Raw genomic sequence first — 17,085 nt, 5'->3', positions numbered from 1 at the left:
CAACAGCGATAGAAGTGGGCAGCGGCGGCGGGCATCTGTGGTGGCGGGAGCGGGACTCGGCAACACATCCCTGTCTCCATAAAGAGCAGGGGCTGGGACGGTCGCGTTCCTCCTCCTGCGTGCTAGCAGCTCGGGGGAGCACAGCACAGCATGTGCAGTAACTGGCTGCTGCTCCTGAAAGGTTATTGCAGGAGGCTGAGGAACGATGCACCAGGGGGAGATCTGGCTTCTGTAAGCTCAGGTACGTGCTCCTATAGGACTCCGCAGTCTTTCTCCATGGTGTCGGACAAGTTTAGGTGCATGGCCTTCAGAACACCCCACACATTATGTCCCTCTGGGATAGTGGCACAGAGGATCTTTCAGCAGACTATATATATATATATATATATATATATATATATATATATCACAGACAATAGTGTTCTATAGCGCCCTTATACAATTTACTAGGTGATTCCTGTCTTTCCTTAACTTTATAAGACCATAAATCGACATAAGTATTTTTCAAATAAAAAACATTTATTTAAAACAAATCAAACTTTGTCTTGATTGAATCTTGTATCAGAATTTCTTTAGATTATGGATCACAATAGAAAACTGGGTACTTATGTAATATCTGGGCTCCCATTTTTCTTATGAGTCCGCGTCCCCTCGCGGGGCTCGCTGCGCTCGCCACGCTTCGGGCACGGTGGCTCGCTGCGCTCGCCACACTATATAAAATCAACTCCATGCGTAGTTGGATAGTAGGGGTATGAAAAAATGGGGTGCATTTAACATGGGAGCCCAGATAATACATAAGTACCGAAAACTGTTGCGTTTTGTCTCTATGAGACTTCATCAGGGGTGTTTATATACAATAGATCTACAAAGGTAGAACATATTTGTAAATATACAATGTACATCATAGGAAAGACATTCATTATTCACATTTATATAATAAACAATGGATTATAGAACAGAAGGTGGAACAGAAGACGTATAAAATTTACTTTGACTGATGGTAATATACCATCTAGTATACATTATCACAAGAGATAAAAATATTGATCATAGTCCAACAGCAACTTTATAAGGAACATTCACAAAAAATGGGTACTTTCATGAAAGTGGGTACTGTACCTTTAAGGATCTTTTTTGATCACAAAGCTGTACTGAAATTTCAATATTTCGATTGTGACTGGTCCAAATAGGGCTGTTTGGTTTGTTTAGGGAATAATTTGATCTGCGCTTTAAAGCTGCCTATATACTTTTCAAAAAAACAAAGCGATCACCTAATCTCCTTAAGAAAGACAGTATTTAGAGAAAGGTATTTTGAAATATAGATATAGGCGCTATTAAATAAGAGGTTAGTACTCCCCTGAGGCTTCTGGAAACTCCCGATTAGGGTCCCCGTGGTATATTTTCGTTTATGATATATGAAACGAGAAAAGAAAAGAGAGGGCCGGGCTCCTCGTGTAATCCTATTTAGATATGTAAATCACACTTTCCTATGATTTAAACGATGATTAAATTCATTAGACAATATTTCATGTGATTCCCCAACACATGGTACTAAGTGTACTAAGTGACACCTCATTGAAACAAGTACAGCATGGTATAAAAAAGAACTGGCACATCTTCTCCTCTGACCCTTCATTTGCGAAAATGGATAAGAAACCATCTTTGCTCAGTGTACGTCGAGGACGGAACCTAAAAGACTACCTTTTAAGACCCAATATGTCCAGACTAAAAGTACCTGTTAAATCTACCTGGTTATCTAAACAGACTGGCTGTTTTAAATGTCTCGGATGTACTACATGTAGAGCATTGATTACTGGCCGGTCGTTTAACCACCCACACAGTGGTAGAAAAATTGACCTGAGATATCGGTTGACCTGCATGATGGATCATGTTGTATACTATTTAAAATGCCCGTGTGGGTACCTATATGTGGGTAAGAATATTCGCACTTTCCGCGAAAGGATGGCGCAACATAGATCATCAATCCGATTAGCATACAGCACTGGGTCTTCGGATAAGCCTGTTGCTATTCACTTTGTCAAAGAAGGACATCAAATTTCTACTTTACAATACAGGATTATAGATTGGGAACCATCTAAAGAGAGAGGTGGTGACAGAGGGCGTGCTCTCCTCCAAAGAGAAGCTAGGTGGATAGCTAGATTGTACACCATTGCCCCTAGAGGGTTAAATGAAAATAATTCCTTATCTGTATTTTTGTGATGGGATCAAATAAGCAGCAGCACATTCTTTTGTATGTTTTTTATGTGTTTTGTGTATGTATAATTATGGTTTTTGAAATTTTTTTTGTAATTTTTGTGTATATTTTTTATATAAAAATGTTTTTGGAGTAATAACTATCTATTTGTAACTGCATCAGTGCCACAGGATGCTAGTATTTTTCTATAATAATCGGGGTTGACCTGACAGATCCATATGCCATATTCGACACTATGTAGGAGTTATACTGACTTTTGAGACTAAAGGTGACATTCTATGGGATGAGATAAATGCACATGTTTTTTTAGCGCACCACATCGCCGCTATTCGCCCTTTTTCAAATCGCATTTTTCAGTCATAATTCGCATATTTAATGTGATGCGCTTTGGAGGCTGAAAAGTGCGAAGAGGTGCGATTTTAAGTCACAAAAAAGTGCGAGTTCTTCCGCCGGTCATGTGCGAGTTTTGGACCAACCGGAGTGCGATTTACAAAACTGTCTCCGCATGACTAAGAACCCCCCAACCTATTGGCCCACCTCTGTCCCCTCCATTATGCATCACACCCCCTATATAAAGGGGCATTGGCGCCATTTCACTCTTTGATAGGAAGTAAGGAGCATGGAGAGGAGCAGTGGCAGTGTGATTAGAGGAAGAGGTGTTGGTGGCAGAGTGAGGAGTGGCAGAGGGAGCAGTGGCAGAGTGAGGAGTGGCAGAGGAAGCAGTGGCAGAGGGAGCAGTGGCAGAGGGAGCAGTGGCAGCAGCCAGCCAAGTGGGAGAGCCAGCAGTGTGGCAGGCAGCATGGCCACAGCAAGGCCAGCCCCAGTCCAGGCCCTGGCCGTCCAGCCCCAGCAGGAGGAGGTGAAGGATCCGCTGGCATCCCCATCCTATAGCCAAGCCCTTGACCATACCCCACAGCAGCTGCAGGAGGGCCACATGTCAGAGGTGGAGGAAGATGGTGGTGAGGAGGAGGAAGACACTGGCATGGAGGAGGAGGGGTACATGGCTGGAGTAGAAAATGAGGAGGAGGAGGAGGAGGAGGAGGTGGAAGCTGGCCGCACCAAAAGTGGCCGGAAGGTCAGATTTTCATATGAGGAAAATGCAGCACTTGTCCGGGCTATCATGCCAGTGTTTGACCGTTTGCTTGGCAAATCTCACCACAAGACCACTGCACAGCGCAAAAGGGCTATGTGGAAGGACATCACCCAGGCGGTGAACGCTGTCAGTCAGCACAAGCGCCTGGTCCGCAATGTAAAAAAGAGATTCAACGACATCAAAAGGCAGTTGAAAAGTAAAATGGCCATGGAGTTGGAGGAGGCCACCAAGACTGGAGGAGGAAGCCCCACCTCTGTGTGCTACACTTCGTATGAGGTGAAGCTGGAGCGCATCATACCCCCTGAGGTCCTGCCTGGCATGCACGTCGCGGATACCGATAGGCCGCAAACGCCATCCAGAGCTGGTAAGTGTGACCCCATGCAATGTTTAACATACATGCCAATGTTTTATAACTATAATGTTCACTTGTATTGTTATGCTAAGTAAAGTGCTGCTGTGGAACTACATAGCCCAGCAAGGTCATGCACAAGAAATTGCATGATCCTACTTTCAAATTGCTCATAATGCTGGGCCCTGTAGTTCCACAACTGCTCATATTGTTCAACACTGTAACATTCTTTCTAGCAGCCTAACATGTATGTGGCCAAAAACACAGAGGTGTACTGGTGGTTTAGCTGCCATGACTACATACCACAGATTATCCAATAGTTGTCATGTGGCCACTAATTTAATAATAATTTTACCAAATAATAGTGTGACAAAAAAAAAAAAAAAATTGTGGTGAATAAATAATGCAGTCCTTATCCAAAGGAAGTATTGTCCATTATAGTCATTTCAATGCATGGGTTTTGTAAATGCTTATCCATTGTAATGTCCATAATGGCTGCCCATCTTTCCTTGTACAGATTGTCAATCCCGAAGTGCTGCGGCATCCAAGAACAGAAGGCCCGTTGCTGCAGAATCTGCGGAAGCAGGTAAATGAACAAAAAACACGCCATTACACATACAGTACACACACCCATATCACATCAACAATATCTCACACTACATTCATCTCCTGCTGCTACATTGCAACGGAAATGAATGTCATCTGAGCTAGGCATGTGACATATTACTAATGTCATTGTTACATGCTGTATCGGGGTACATGTGTAAGTACATAACACCCCTAGGTATGTGCGTCCAGCATCTCAAGCCCTATGTAAAACAGTATAGACGACAGTGTGGCCTATATATGCATCAGTACTTACCTCTTCATCTGTATCCACAGGTGCTATACAACTAGGGACCAACCAAACAGATTCTTCAATAATGGTGTTAGACGAAATGGACATCATTCTTGAACCGGTCGAGACCTTTGCGGCAGAGGAAGAAATACAGACCTCATCACAGAGTGATCTTCCCCCAAGTGGGGAGTCTCCCAACCCACCCCCACCCACAAACACACCCCATACAGCAGCTTCTGCTTCGCAAGTAGCTAACTCCTTGGTCAATTTCAAGGACAAACAGATTGAATTCATGGCCTCCCAAAGCCTGCAAATAGGTAACATCCAGGGGTACATGCGTGACACCTTTCTGCAATTACGCAAAATTGCACGTAGTGTACGGGTAGGTGTAGGCACTCATGTGCGCATTGCTAACAGCATTGACACCCGTTTTGCAGATTTAACTTCTGCTGTAAGGGAGCAGAATAGCCATATTGGCAGCCTGGCACAAAGTATAGCTGCACTAAGCCAATCATGCACAGCGCAGACCAATGCCTTAATTGGTATGCAGGCCCAAATACAGCAGCTGGAAGCCAATGTGGGAGGTGGCGCAGCATCAACCCTCAGCAGTGTATCCAGCACCCCAATAAGTGGCTCCCCCACTTCCCCACCCCGGCGGAGTGTTAGGACCCGTGGTGGGCTTGGTGCAGGTTCTAGAAGTGGTGTAGGGGTGCATGATGCTGGGAGAAGGTAGCTCATATATATTTTTGGTAATTTTGTAAAATCCAAAACAGCTTGTAACATGCCCCCACAGTTGTTATGTTTCACCTGCAAAAATGCAGATTGCGTCTGACAAAGTAGGCAGAAGTAAAAATGTCTAACCGCATACCATTGTGTTTGTGTATTTTTATAAAAACCAATTATTGTGTGAATTATAACATATTGTAATGGTATATGACAATGGGATTGCACTAAAGTAGTGTGGGGTAACTCCTTGGCCGGCAAAGGTTGTGGATCTACATATTCCAGCAGGCTCTGACACTCATGGTTTGGACTGTAATGGTTGTAGTGTGTCAGGGCATGCTGGCACATGTAGTTCCACAACACCAGTGAGCCATGTTTGACTGCAAACTTCATTCATACATGTATCAAAATGTACTTACAAGCTAGATACCAGCAAGGGATAGGTCAGCACCACCATCTGCATCCGTTGGGCACTGTGTATTAGGCTAAATGTGGGTGGAAACAGATGGTATTGGTCAATAATTTGTTTATGAGTACACTTACAGCACAGGTACATTTTGGAGTACAGGGCACATGTGCTTACCAGAAAATTAACGGCTGATGATGTGTGGGCGCCACAACTTCTTTAAAGCAAGTAACACTTGAGTAAAATGCTTAGAGAAAGTGGCCTGTGATACCCCCAAGGCCCATGAGGTCACAGACTGAGTGGAGCCTGTGGCCAAATAGTAGAGGGCACACATTAATTTGTGCAGCCCAGACACTGCATAGTTGGCTCCCCCAAAAGGGTCCAAATCATCTCTCACCTGCTCATATAAGTCCAACAGGTTAATGTGGTTCAGCCTAAACATCCCCACAACCTGTTGATCCGAGAGGGAGTCCAGGTACAGCCGAGCACGATACATACGTGGGGTACGCAGTAGTCGGTGGGCTACCTGGATCTGGTGTGCAGCTTCCTCCCTCCTGTGCAGCTCCTCCAAATGGGCCATATCACAGATAAGCAACTCCAAACCACTCTGCAAAATCTCCATGTCTCAAACCCTCACAGGTGTCCTTAATGATGTTGGGGTTTATGTAGGGGTGTTTGTGAGTGAAAATGAGGGCACCTGTGCTGAAATTAACCATGTGTGCACTTGACCAAAATGAGTTCTGGGCCAAATCGCCAAACAGAACCTGGTATGAAATAAGTGCGATTATTAGACACCTAAAAAGTGCGATTTGCGAAAGCGCATTGCATTAAATAAGCGAGTTGTATACTTTTCTATACGAAAACATCTGGATGCGATAAAAATGCGAATTAATTTCGCACTTTTGGTCCGCATGCGTTAACGCACATAATATGCGATTTCAGTCCCTTAGCGCACCCTATTAAATAGGCGATTTGACGGAAAAATGCGATGTCGCCATTTTGTTCACTAACTAAATCCTAAAAACGCAAATCTCATCCCATAGAATGTCACCCTAAGTGTCTCGTTCTATAATATGCGCATGCGCGCATCAATAACTATGGTTGCGGTATGCTCATAGCCTTTGCCTGATTGACGTACTTGCGTGCGTCACACAGTGCCGTCAGTGTGAACGGCGCTGTGGGTTAGGTTTTGTAGTTAAGGACGCGAGGTGCTAAGGCGCTGTACAGCGCGTATACCGGAAACAGGAAGTGGACCTTGCGGTCCATTGATGCGGTTCAGTGGGCGGAAGTAATAGCCTGGCAGGAGCTTAAAAGCCTGCAAGCCGGCTCACCATGTGCAGGATGGCGTGCACTTCATTTTGGATGTCATGAGGTATGTTATACTGTCGGGACTCCCTGTTTGTAAACTAGAATATGCTTTTATTTGGACTTGATAAATTTCTTCAGTGTGATGATGTACAGCACGCTGATAGTGGTTCATGGTTATATATGTCATTATGCTTATATACATCCTGGTGCACTGATGCAGACTATTTTATGCTCTTGTATTTTTGTATAGGTGTTCACGGCACGTATTTTACATGTATTAAGCTGTCTACAAGTCTTGAAAAAGGCTCTGATGTGAGCCGAAACGTTGACCCGAAAATGTGGCAGCATGATTGAGTAATAAAATGCAGTTCTAAAACTATCAACAGTCTGGAGAGTGTCCTCTTTATGTACCCACGTCTATTAGTTTCCACAAAATGGATTCTTGAGTGTATACACCCCAGCAAGAACACTTTGGATTAGTGAGTGCTACCTACTCCCTGGATATATATATATATATATATATATATATATATATATATATATATATATATATATATGTCTATAATTGATACATTTTTTTATTTCTATTGTGTTCTAAAATAATATTGAAAAATATGTTTTCTACCTTTGGTATTACTTTGCAGTGTCTAGATTGATAGGGTTGGCAATTATATGTTCTTCACACAATTTGATATTTTTACCTCAATACCTACAAATGTTCTTTTACCCTATAAAATTATTTAGACAAAAAAATGAAAAGGAAAATAGGTATTCGTAACCATCGTGACCTGAAAAAAAAAAGCCTCAAAGTTGCATGTTGCGGAGCTGGATGCATGCATAGCTACAGCAGAACAAGCACACACAAGAGATTCCTGGGATTACTGCTGTCAACAAATAATTTTTTTTTTGTACAATACACAAAATTAAAGTTGCTGAAACGAATTTATAAGTAGCAGCAGTGCTCAAATGCAACATAATTCTTACCAGAATTTAGTGAGTTCCAGTTTCCGCACAGCAACTAGAAATTACAAATCAGGCACTTCAGTCAATTCAATAGCCTGTTGATAAACTTTAGGAAGTTTGACCTTTCGACACCTAAAATATATACAACTTTAACAATAGGAGGAAGATTTACAGTTTGGGAGAAATCGTATTATCCAGAGGGGAGAAATCGCAGCCGATCCCCCTTGACCTGCCCGGAAGCCTCTCTTGAGGTAAGAGAGCATGAAATATATCATAATTGGCTGTATGTCTGTGTTTGAAAAAGCAGCAGTGATAACTCTGACCACACCTAATTGATCGTCAGTATCAGAAAGGCTAAGTACTAGAAAGTTACAGACTTTAGCCCATCATCTTTTCAATATCACATCTCTTCAGACATCTGATTTTGAACTGCTAAAAGTATGATTTATTAAATTTAACTGGAACCTGCTGTAAATTGAAAACATTTAATATGCAATATAGCCTCAAAACATTTAAAATTGTACAGGACACAGAAATGCATAATTTTATTTTTAGGTCATCTCCGTAGTGTGCAATAGGAAATTAGGCCCACTTTGTACATTTTGCAGGAGAACATATACAGAGCAATAAACTAACTACTCAGAAGACAAGTACACTATTTAAAATGATGTTTCTGACTTCAAACCAATGACCTAGACTTCGATGGTTCTCATATAAGGTCATCAAGGTACCCTATGTATCAGATTATAAGAAAATCCATGCTTATGCACAGGGGATTTAATTATAATCTCAGTCACTTTGATTGTGCCATCTGAGAACTAGTAGATCAGGCTTTCCAAACCACGGTCCTCAAGGCATACCAACAGTGCAGGTTTTAGTGATATCCAGGCTTGAGCACAGGTGACTTAATTAGTACCTGAGTGATTCTGATTAAAAATCTGTGCTGAAGCCTTGAGATCACTAAAACCTGCACTGTTGGTGTGCCTTGAGGAACGTGGTTGGGAAAGCCTGTAGTAGGTATTCCCTAAAACCTGGACTGTTGGTGTGCCCTGAGCACTGCATTTGGTAGCCATTGCATTAAGTCAAAAACAACTTCCTAGATAGCTGTAGGATTAAAAAGGGATTTGCTAACCCTTAAGCAAACCAACATGGTCAGATTCATTTTTACACTTGAAGACGTCAAAAAAAGGCGGAGAAAATGGGAAAATAGAATACTGCAAGACATCACTGGATCCATAGCGATGTGTGGCGTTTATAGTTCCTCCAAGTCTTGATAGATTTACTTTGAAGGCCCTGGCTTCCGGCTGTGGTCAGAAAACAACTTATTTTGCTAGCAAAAATTGTTTTCAATGGAGTTTAGTATGTGTAGTCAATTTGGACCAAGCTCAAAAGGGGGAAGGGATTGCCATTAATTACTAAATATTAAAGTATTGCCTAGTATGGTTAATAGATACAGTATAAAATAAAATTGTGAAAAATACCTTTAAAATTAGAATACATTTTATTTGGATTTAACAATGAAATCTTCTGTCAATTTTCATATATAAAAGTCTTCTTTCCAATACATTTTACCACAAGCTCAAAACATAACAGTATTACAGGAGAACTTACTTAGAAGTAGTATTTCTGAATGGTAGCCAATATGCCATATACATAAGGCAATATGGAAACGTAAACTGTATTCTTGTGATTTCTGCGGTACAGAAAAAGCATAAGCTTCCATTACCTGTTATTCTGGATAATAAGCTGTAGCTGTAAAAAGTACCCAGCTTGAAAATGTGCCAAAATCACTATGATTGAATATAAAAGCAATTTATTAAAATCCAAGGTCATTAAATCATTCAATGATTTAATATCAGTATAAAGGCACTTTGATTCTCTAGGTACACCTTTTAATTTTTGTTATCATGCTTCACTAGACATCAATCAGACTTAGCCACAGTACCATTTCTTCTCTTATTACATAATATTGATGTAGTGCTGAAGAGGATTAAAATGGCATTTATATTTATGAATTAAATAAAATTACTTTTCATATCAGATTAAAAAAAAAGTTTTAGGGTAATTAAAACAAAACCAAAGATGCATTTCATTTTCACACATTTCAATTGACAAAGCTAAAATAAACAAAACAGTATTGAGAAAGCTTTTATGTTTCAAATAACTATAGTTTCACATTAGAAAACAAAAACACACACCATTATGTTATTAAGTAAATGTTTTAATGATATTTTTAACAATATCTAAATAAATACAAAGTTATGTTAAAATCCCTGTAAACTGACATTTGATTGCTTTTTTTTTCTAAAATCCAGGCTTGTTTTTATTGGTATTATGGACATGAAACACAAAAAAAAACATTAGCCAAAATTGCAAAAAAGTGCCATTTAAATATTAGTCACTGCATATAAAAAGCAGGCACTTAGGTATGTATGTAAACTATAGCCCTTACACCAGGGTGGATCTCAAAAAACAAAGTTGCTTATTAATTTACATACAGCTTCCAATTTGTCCATATAAAATACCACACCCTGAGGAAAGAAGGTTTTTAGCGTGATCATTAAGAAATCCAGGTTTAATACGCATCTGCTTCCGGTTTTCCACAATGCCAAGTTGTCACGGTTCTTTGCAACATCACTTTGAAAAAAGTTGGACATGTGCAAATGAACACTTCATAGAAGTTGAAGACTCCAAAGCAGTTAATTATGCAACTAGGATTACATCAGTATATGAAAACAGTGTTTATTAATATTCAAAACAATGGTGAAAAGCCCCTATAAAAATATTTATTTTTATATTACAATGTTTCATTTTGTTTTAATAGTTAGAACGTAACCTTTTATTCTCTTCACGCAGCTTTTCTATCTCTGAAACTAAATTTTCATTTACAGAATACCTTTCGAGTAACATCTGAATTTCACTCTGAAAAAGAAAACAAGTTACTTAAGAATAGACACATGTAAAATAAAAAACAGTGAAAAAACAAATGTATTATTTATATACATTTAGATCTATGTGCATACAACTATGCACAGTGTTCATTTAAATGTAATAAGAAGCAGCAACCAGTTATATGCTGTACAAATTTCTCTTTAAAAAAAAAAAACCCTCCTGCAGAAAAGTAAACATGTTAGCAGCTATGGAATAAAAGAAAGTTTAACAGCAGGTGACACTCTCTGTTAAAATTGATATATCTTTGTTTACTGTAGATAGAAGTACCTCTAAAAATTATATAATTCCCCCAGTTTTTAAATCAGTGCCAAAAGATTGACAATGTTGTTCGGAAAAATAGAAAAGCCCAAGTCAAGAGCTGGAAAAAAAAAAAAATGTTGTGGCAAGAACCCCAAGATATTTTATGTCCATATAAATTTTCATTTATACAAATGGGTATACTGTAAATTATCATGAGCCCCTCTTGGCACGCAAGTTCTGTGAGATTCTGCTTTACCAATAAATGCATCTTTGATGCAAACGCAAGACAAAAAGGGTACACCAAAAGATTCTGATAATGTAGCTACTCCTTGTCGCTGTGGGTAATAACAGCCACAATTTTTTTTTTGCGTTGAGCACGCACTCTTATGGTGTGTGTGTGTGTATATATTTATTCAAACCCACAATTCTAAAAACATTGTGCGATTGCCCAGAAAAGTGCATAGGCATCACGAGTAAGATGATCAAGGCTACCTGTGTGACTGAGCCTCTTAAACTACAAACACAATGCTATGAAGCAGGGCCTTTTCCTATACAGAGTTCCATTGTGCTTCATATACATACTCAGTCACACACAAGTGTCACATATTAAATTAAATCAACAGTGTCTCTTGGCATTACATTGCGATTTAAGGAGTGTACACATGGTGCAATTTACTTTCTATTCAATCGGTACTGAATTGAGGCCGAATTGCTCGGGGCGGTGTACATATTCTATTTAGACAATCTAGTACAGATTTGTACTATATAGTCTATATTTGTACTGCAGAGTCTAATTTTCTATTCAATTTCTATGCTGTGCATTGGGATCGAATCAAAAGGATTCAAATTCCATTTGATTTCAATTCGATTTTGCTTCTATAAGCAAAATCTAATAGACAAAATTGATGAAATGGAACAGTGTGCATGCACGGCTCAATACATCTCCTCCATTCTTGTCAAAAGATGCCCTACCCTAGAAGAAATGCACGGGACATGGTGGCACAGGCTGGTTTCACACACTCCGGCTCCTGCCGGACGGTGAAATCACGCACGGCCCGGGAGCCGTGCCGCACACATTAGTTGTGCATGGACACTATTGTGTCCATTCACACGGGACGGCCACGGCCCGGCCGCACGGCTGCAGCCGGATCCCATCACTGGAAGGGACGGCTGCCGGGCTGTGGCCATCCCCACCATTGTAATCTGCTGAGTGCGGCACGGCTCCCTGGCCGTGTGGGTTTTCGCCGTCCGGCAGGAGCCGGAGTGTGTGAAACCAGCCTTACTCTCACCAGGCATCTCATGCTATGCAGTACACTAAAGCATGATGTATGGGGACACATCTCTAAGTAGCCGATCTATGTGCTGCTTAATCAAATTGTTATCCTTAACTACAGTATAAAAAGAAACAGGTATATACACTACCATCCAAAAGTTTGGGGTCATGTTGAAATGTCCTTATTTTTTAAAGAAAAGCACTCGGTTTTTTTTTTCCAATGAAGATAACATTAATCAGAAATACACTATATATATTGTTAATGTGGTAAATAACTCTACTAGCTGCAGATGTATGGTCTTTAAAGGAATATCTACATAGGTGTTTAGAGGACCATTTCCAGCAACCATCACTCCAGTGTTCTAATGGTACATTGTGTATGCTAATTGTGTTAAAAGAATAATGGATGATTAGAAAGCCCTTGTACAATTATGTTAGCACAGCTGAAAACATGTTTGCTCATTAAAGAAGCTATAAAACTGTCCTTTCTTTAAGCAAGTTGAATATCTGGAGCATCACATTTGTGGGTTCAGTTTTACTCTCAAATGGCCAAAAAAATAGAACCTTCATGTGAAACTTGACAGTCTATTCTTGCTCTTAGAAATAAAGGCAATTCCATGCAAGAAACTGAACACTTCCCACAACTGTGTGTATTGCACTTTTCAGAGAACAGCACAAACAGGCTCTAACCAGAGTAGAAAGCGAAGTGGGAGGCCCTGTTGCACAACTGAGCAAGACAGAGTCTCTAGTTTGAGAACTAGATGTCTCACAGGTCCTCAACTGGCAGCTTCATTAAATGGTACTGGCAAAACGGTAATTGCATGAGGGTTTTCTAATCATCCATTAGTCTTCTATAGCTATTAGCATACACAATGTACCATTAGAACACTGGAGTGATGGTTGTTGGAAATGGGCCTCTTTACACCTATGTAGATATTCCTTTAAAAAACAGATGTTTGCAGCTACAGTAGTATAGCCATTTGTCACATTAACAAATATATAGTGTATTTCTGATTGATTTAATGTGATCTTCATTGAAAAACCGTGCTTTTCTTTCAAATATAAGGAAATACCTATGTGACTTTAAACTTTTAATCAGTAGTGTATATATAAATGACAAGAAGTAAAACGATTTTAAAATCTTGTATTTTTATACAAAAGGTTTGCCCTCCTAGCTGTGCATTAGAATGTAATCTGTTCAGAACACAGTAAAAGTCTTCCAAATTCAGACAAGGCAAAGTTCACACCTGCAACAACTCTCATAACCTGCTGCTGCTCCTAGGATTCTCACTGCAATATATACAGTATATAGCCATACAACTGTATCTGATTTTACAAGTTCTGCATTGCACCATGGTATCCTAAGCACTGCCTTCTTGTCTTATTACATGCTGTGAAATGAACCTTCCTTTTAGCAGCACAGGTCATTAAAATAATATTAACTACAAGTTACTTGCATGGCAATGTTATACAATTTCTTAACTGCTTTTTTTCACAGTTCTCCTTTTATTAAGTTTTATTACAACAATTCTGTCCTCACCAAACGCTGAGGCAGCATGTCATTAGTGTTGCTTCCACTGCTACATTTAAATATTTCTCTTATCTGCAGTACACAATAATCCGGTGCTGCTTTTATCAAGAAAGCACAAATATATCAATAAATCACTGTTTCAACCAAAACAGCTTAACATCACAAAACTGGTAAACAATACTTTACATTTCCTAGAAAACAACTTACAGTACCTACACATCTCCATGTAAACTGAAACTAGCATTTTTCATTATACATACCGATTGTATGTGAAACTGTTTTATCATCTCCACTTGTAAATTTACTATATCTCGGTGACAGGCTTCACTACAAAGAAGGGGGAAAAAAAACATGATCGAAACTTCACCTTGAAACTTTTTTTTTTCACTCAAGAACAGACATTTTGCTACGCTCTTATTATGGCTTAGTTTCATCAAACACTCATTTTTTTTGTTGACCTATGAAAAAAATAACTTAATTTCCAGAATAAATTGCTTTTAACATCAAGAATGCATGGATGTTCTTATTCCAGGGCAACAGACAATATGTGTATGCTCATATAGTACAGGAAATCATATGCAATAAGATCAACAGCTGTCGGCAGGATTTATGTAATAGATCATAGCAGCAAGAATATTTTCCCTTACATAGTTAGAAAAATAAATACTAACTACTGTACACAGTTACATGCCAATAAGATCACTATAAACGCCATCTCTTATTATATAGACTAACAGGGATTTACCAATGCTTGGAGAGTTGCTTATCAGTGATGTGTGGTCATAGTAGGCATAGCCTTACCTGTCATACTCCGCTATATTCAAGAGTTTTATCTATAAAAATGGATTAGAAAATCTTTCAAAATGGCACTTTTATGCGTAACATGCATAAAAGATGTATAGTTTGCACACAATTATTGCATACTATTATGGGAATGAATTCATCTGTAATGGATAGGGAACATATTTAATATATTGAATATTGAAAAAGTTTAATAAAATCAGCATATTAGTTCTGCAATATAAGCTACAATATTGGTTTAAGGAATTTACTATGAGCAAATATGTGGAAGGCCTTAAGCTCTGCATTTCACAGGCTTCAAGTTCTAACAGCTGGTAAGATTTTTCTCTGTTCAGAACAGCCCTCCTGAGTCCTAACAGCTCACAGCATTGGAACGGGTCACAGACTCCCACTGTCAGTCGCTTCTCTTCTCAAGAACTTTCAGACACAAACCCATCTGGTAGACTGTCTAATGCAGTGCAAAACCAGGAGAGGGCTTTTTAGGTCATTGTCGGTAACTTCATGTAATGCTTTTATAAACAATTTGTTTTTAAAAGTTTAATAACAAAAAGGGCTTTTCAACATGCATAGTACAAAATCATCATGCACTGTAGAAAGAGCAAAAGGTGTATAATAAACTAAATAAAACCTATGGTTGGTCATTTTCAGCACATTCATTTAAATCAACTATGAGCATATGAACCGGTATGATATAACTTGCCGACAGTCGGGATTCCGACATCGATTTCGACATCGCATTCAATCCCCTTGCAGGCTCGGTGGCGAACTGCGCTCGCCATCTATTCTATTCTCCCTCTTTGGGGTCTCCACGAGGTAATATAGTCTGTTTAAGTCGAGATTCCGACTGTTGGGCTCCTGACAGTCGTGATTCCAATGTTGGAATCACGACTGTAGGTTAGTTATCCGGCATCCCATATGAACATGTGCTACTCCACTGACTCATACGAACCTTATTAAGTGTAGTTGAACCCTTTGAGTGCCAACATTGCTGTGCTCAAAATATCCGCAAAAAATTCCAGCGTGTTCTTTTTTGGGTGCAATTCTTAACTAAACATCAATTAATTGACTTGACTGTATTTGTATTTATTTATACTAAAAAACAGTCGTTGTGAGCAACGCTAACATTTTTAGCTGATATTTTGAGTATATCCTTGCAAGGGTTTATCCTAAATAAATTTTGAACAAAACAGCTCATCTGCCTCACCTGCAGTGCACATGGTTTTGCCCATTTTGAGAACAAATTTGTGCTGCGATCAGATCTGAATAAGGCCCTATATCCAATTATGTTTTTTCTTTTTTTTTCAATTATTACAGTCATTTTATTGGTGAAGATTCCAAATAAAGATAAAAATCCTGCATACATTAGTGCACAGATGGGCAACAAGCAACAAAGCAGCTTATTCCACCACAGTAGTAGAGAGTGCAGCGAATTCAGCACTAATTTATTTCACTCTTTCATCCAAGGGGAAGACCAACTTTCCTAAAATTCAAAAGACAAGCACACTATTTTTGGGATGTTGCATTAGGTAATAAGTGAACATCTATACATTAATAGCAGAAGGTCGACTTTTATGAGTCACATATCTATAATACCATTGTGTGAGCAAATACCAAATCAAAGATCATGTTCTTTAGATTTGGAGAATTATATTGTAGTTGTAATTGGTTGCCCCCCTTTAGTATGGTCAAGTCTGATTTTAAACTGCCTCAAATTAGAATTTTTTATGTAACTTTGTGCCCTTCATCCACGAATAGACTGCAATAAGTGGTAATTACTTTGTGAAATAACCTCTGCAGCTTGTAATAGTGATATTCACATTGTTCACCTAAATCATATTTATTTTGCCCAAATCTCAGTATAATGAAATCATGTTACTTACTAAAATTTTACTTTAACAAACCAAAAATAAAGTATGTTACCGGAAGTCATCAAGGGTTTCCTCTATCATATTTTTGATGAAGTTAATTTGAACAGATGTTAAAGGAGCTCCAGTTTTATCATTAGCCAATGAATCAGCTATTTTCTCTGACAATGAATAGGCAACTTCTGTACTTATTGATGTAGGTAACTTTGGACCTGTAAGATTATGAGAGCAGAGTTAGTGGTCATATCAAATACATATTCTAGATCTTATTAAAAAACAAAAAACAAATAAAGGTGCCCATACACGGTGCGATGATCGCACCAGTTATGGGCTGGATCACATTGCATGCGATTTGCGTGCGATACGAGGGCAGTACAAAAAGTTTTTGTACTGTGCGAAGAGATGCCCGCAAGAGCGCACATCGCATAGTGAAAATGCACAGCGTATGGGCACCTTAAAGTCAAATTCAGAATAACCTTGTGATCAATGTTGGACTACTGTGGGTATGGGCAATCTTGATACCCTCAA

General features: G+C 39.2%; 1 protein-coding gene and 1 long non-coding RNA gene across 4 annotated transcripts in view; both read right to left on the bottom strand.

Moving 5' to 3' along the window:
• Positions 1 to 645: 645 nt before the first annotated feature.
• Positions 646 to 6,041, bottom strand: LOC146074344 (uncharacterized). The gene is made up of 3 exons (XR_014473412.1): positions 5,638 to 6,041; positions 4,520 to 4,624; positions 646 to 4,231 (listed from the first exon to the last, which is right to left on the bottom strand). It is a non-coding gene; the product is annotated as an uncharacterized LOC146074344 (long non-coding RNA).
• A 4,102-nt stretch (positions 6,042 to 10,143) lies between these two features.
• Positions 10,144 to 17,085, bottom strand: part of NEDD1 (NEDD1 gamma-tubulin ring complex targeting factor) — a 79,263-nt gene continuing 72,321 nt past the window's right edge. Inside the window, exons 13-15 of one of the 3 annotated variants that reach the window (XM_083182298.1) lie at positions 16,613 to 16,769; positions 14,152 to 14,218; positions 10,144 to 10,817 (exon numbers count right to left, since the gene is read on the bottom strand). In XM_083182298.1, the coding sequence (XP_083038424.1) occupies positions 10,713 to 10,817; positions 14,152 to 14,218; positions 16,613 to 16,769 (329 nt within the window). In that variant the 3' untranslated portion in view covers positions 10,144 to 10,712. Of the gene's footprint in view, positions 10,818 to 14,151; positions 14,219 to 15,896; positions 16,173 to 16,612; positions 16,770 to 17,085 lie in introns of those variants that run through there. The other 2 variants (XM_083182297.1, XR_014473411.1) reach the window with 2 other exon arrangements.

The sequence above is a fragment of the Crinia signifera genome, chromosome 4 (assembly GCF_055691185.1).
Source record: "Crinia signifera chromosome 4, ASM5569118v1, whole genome shotgun sequence".
NCBI lineage: Eukaryota > Metazoa > Chordata > Amphibia > Anura > Myobatrachidae > Crinia > Crinia signifera.
This window is presented reverse-complemented; position numbering and strand designations above follow the sequence as displayed.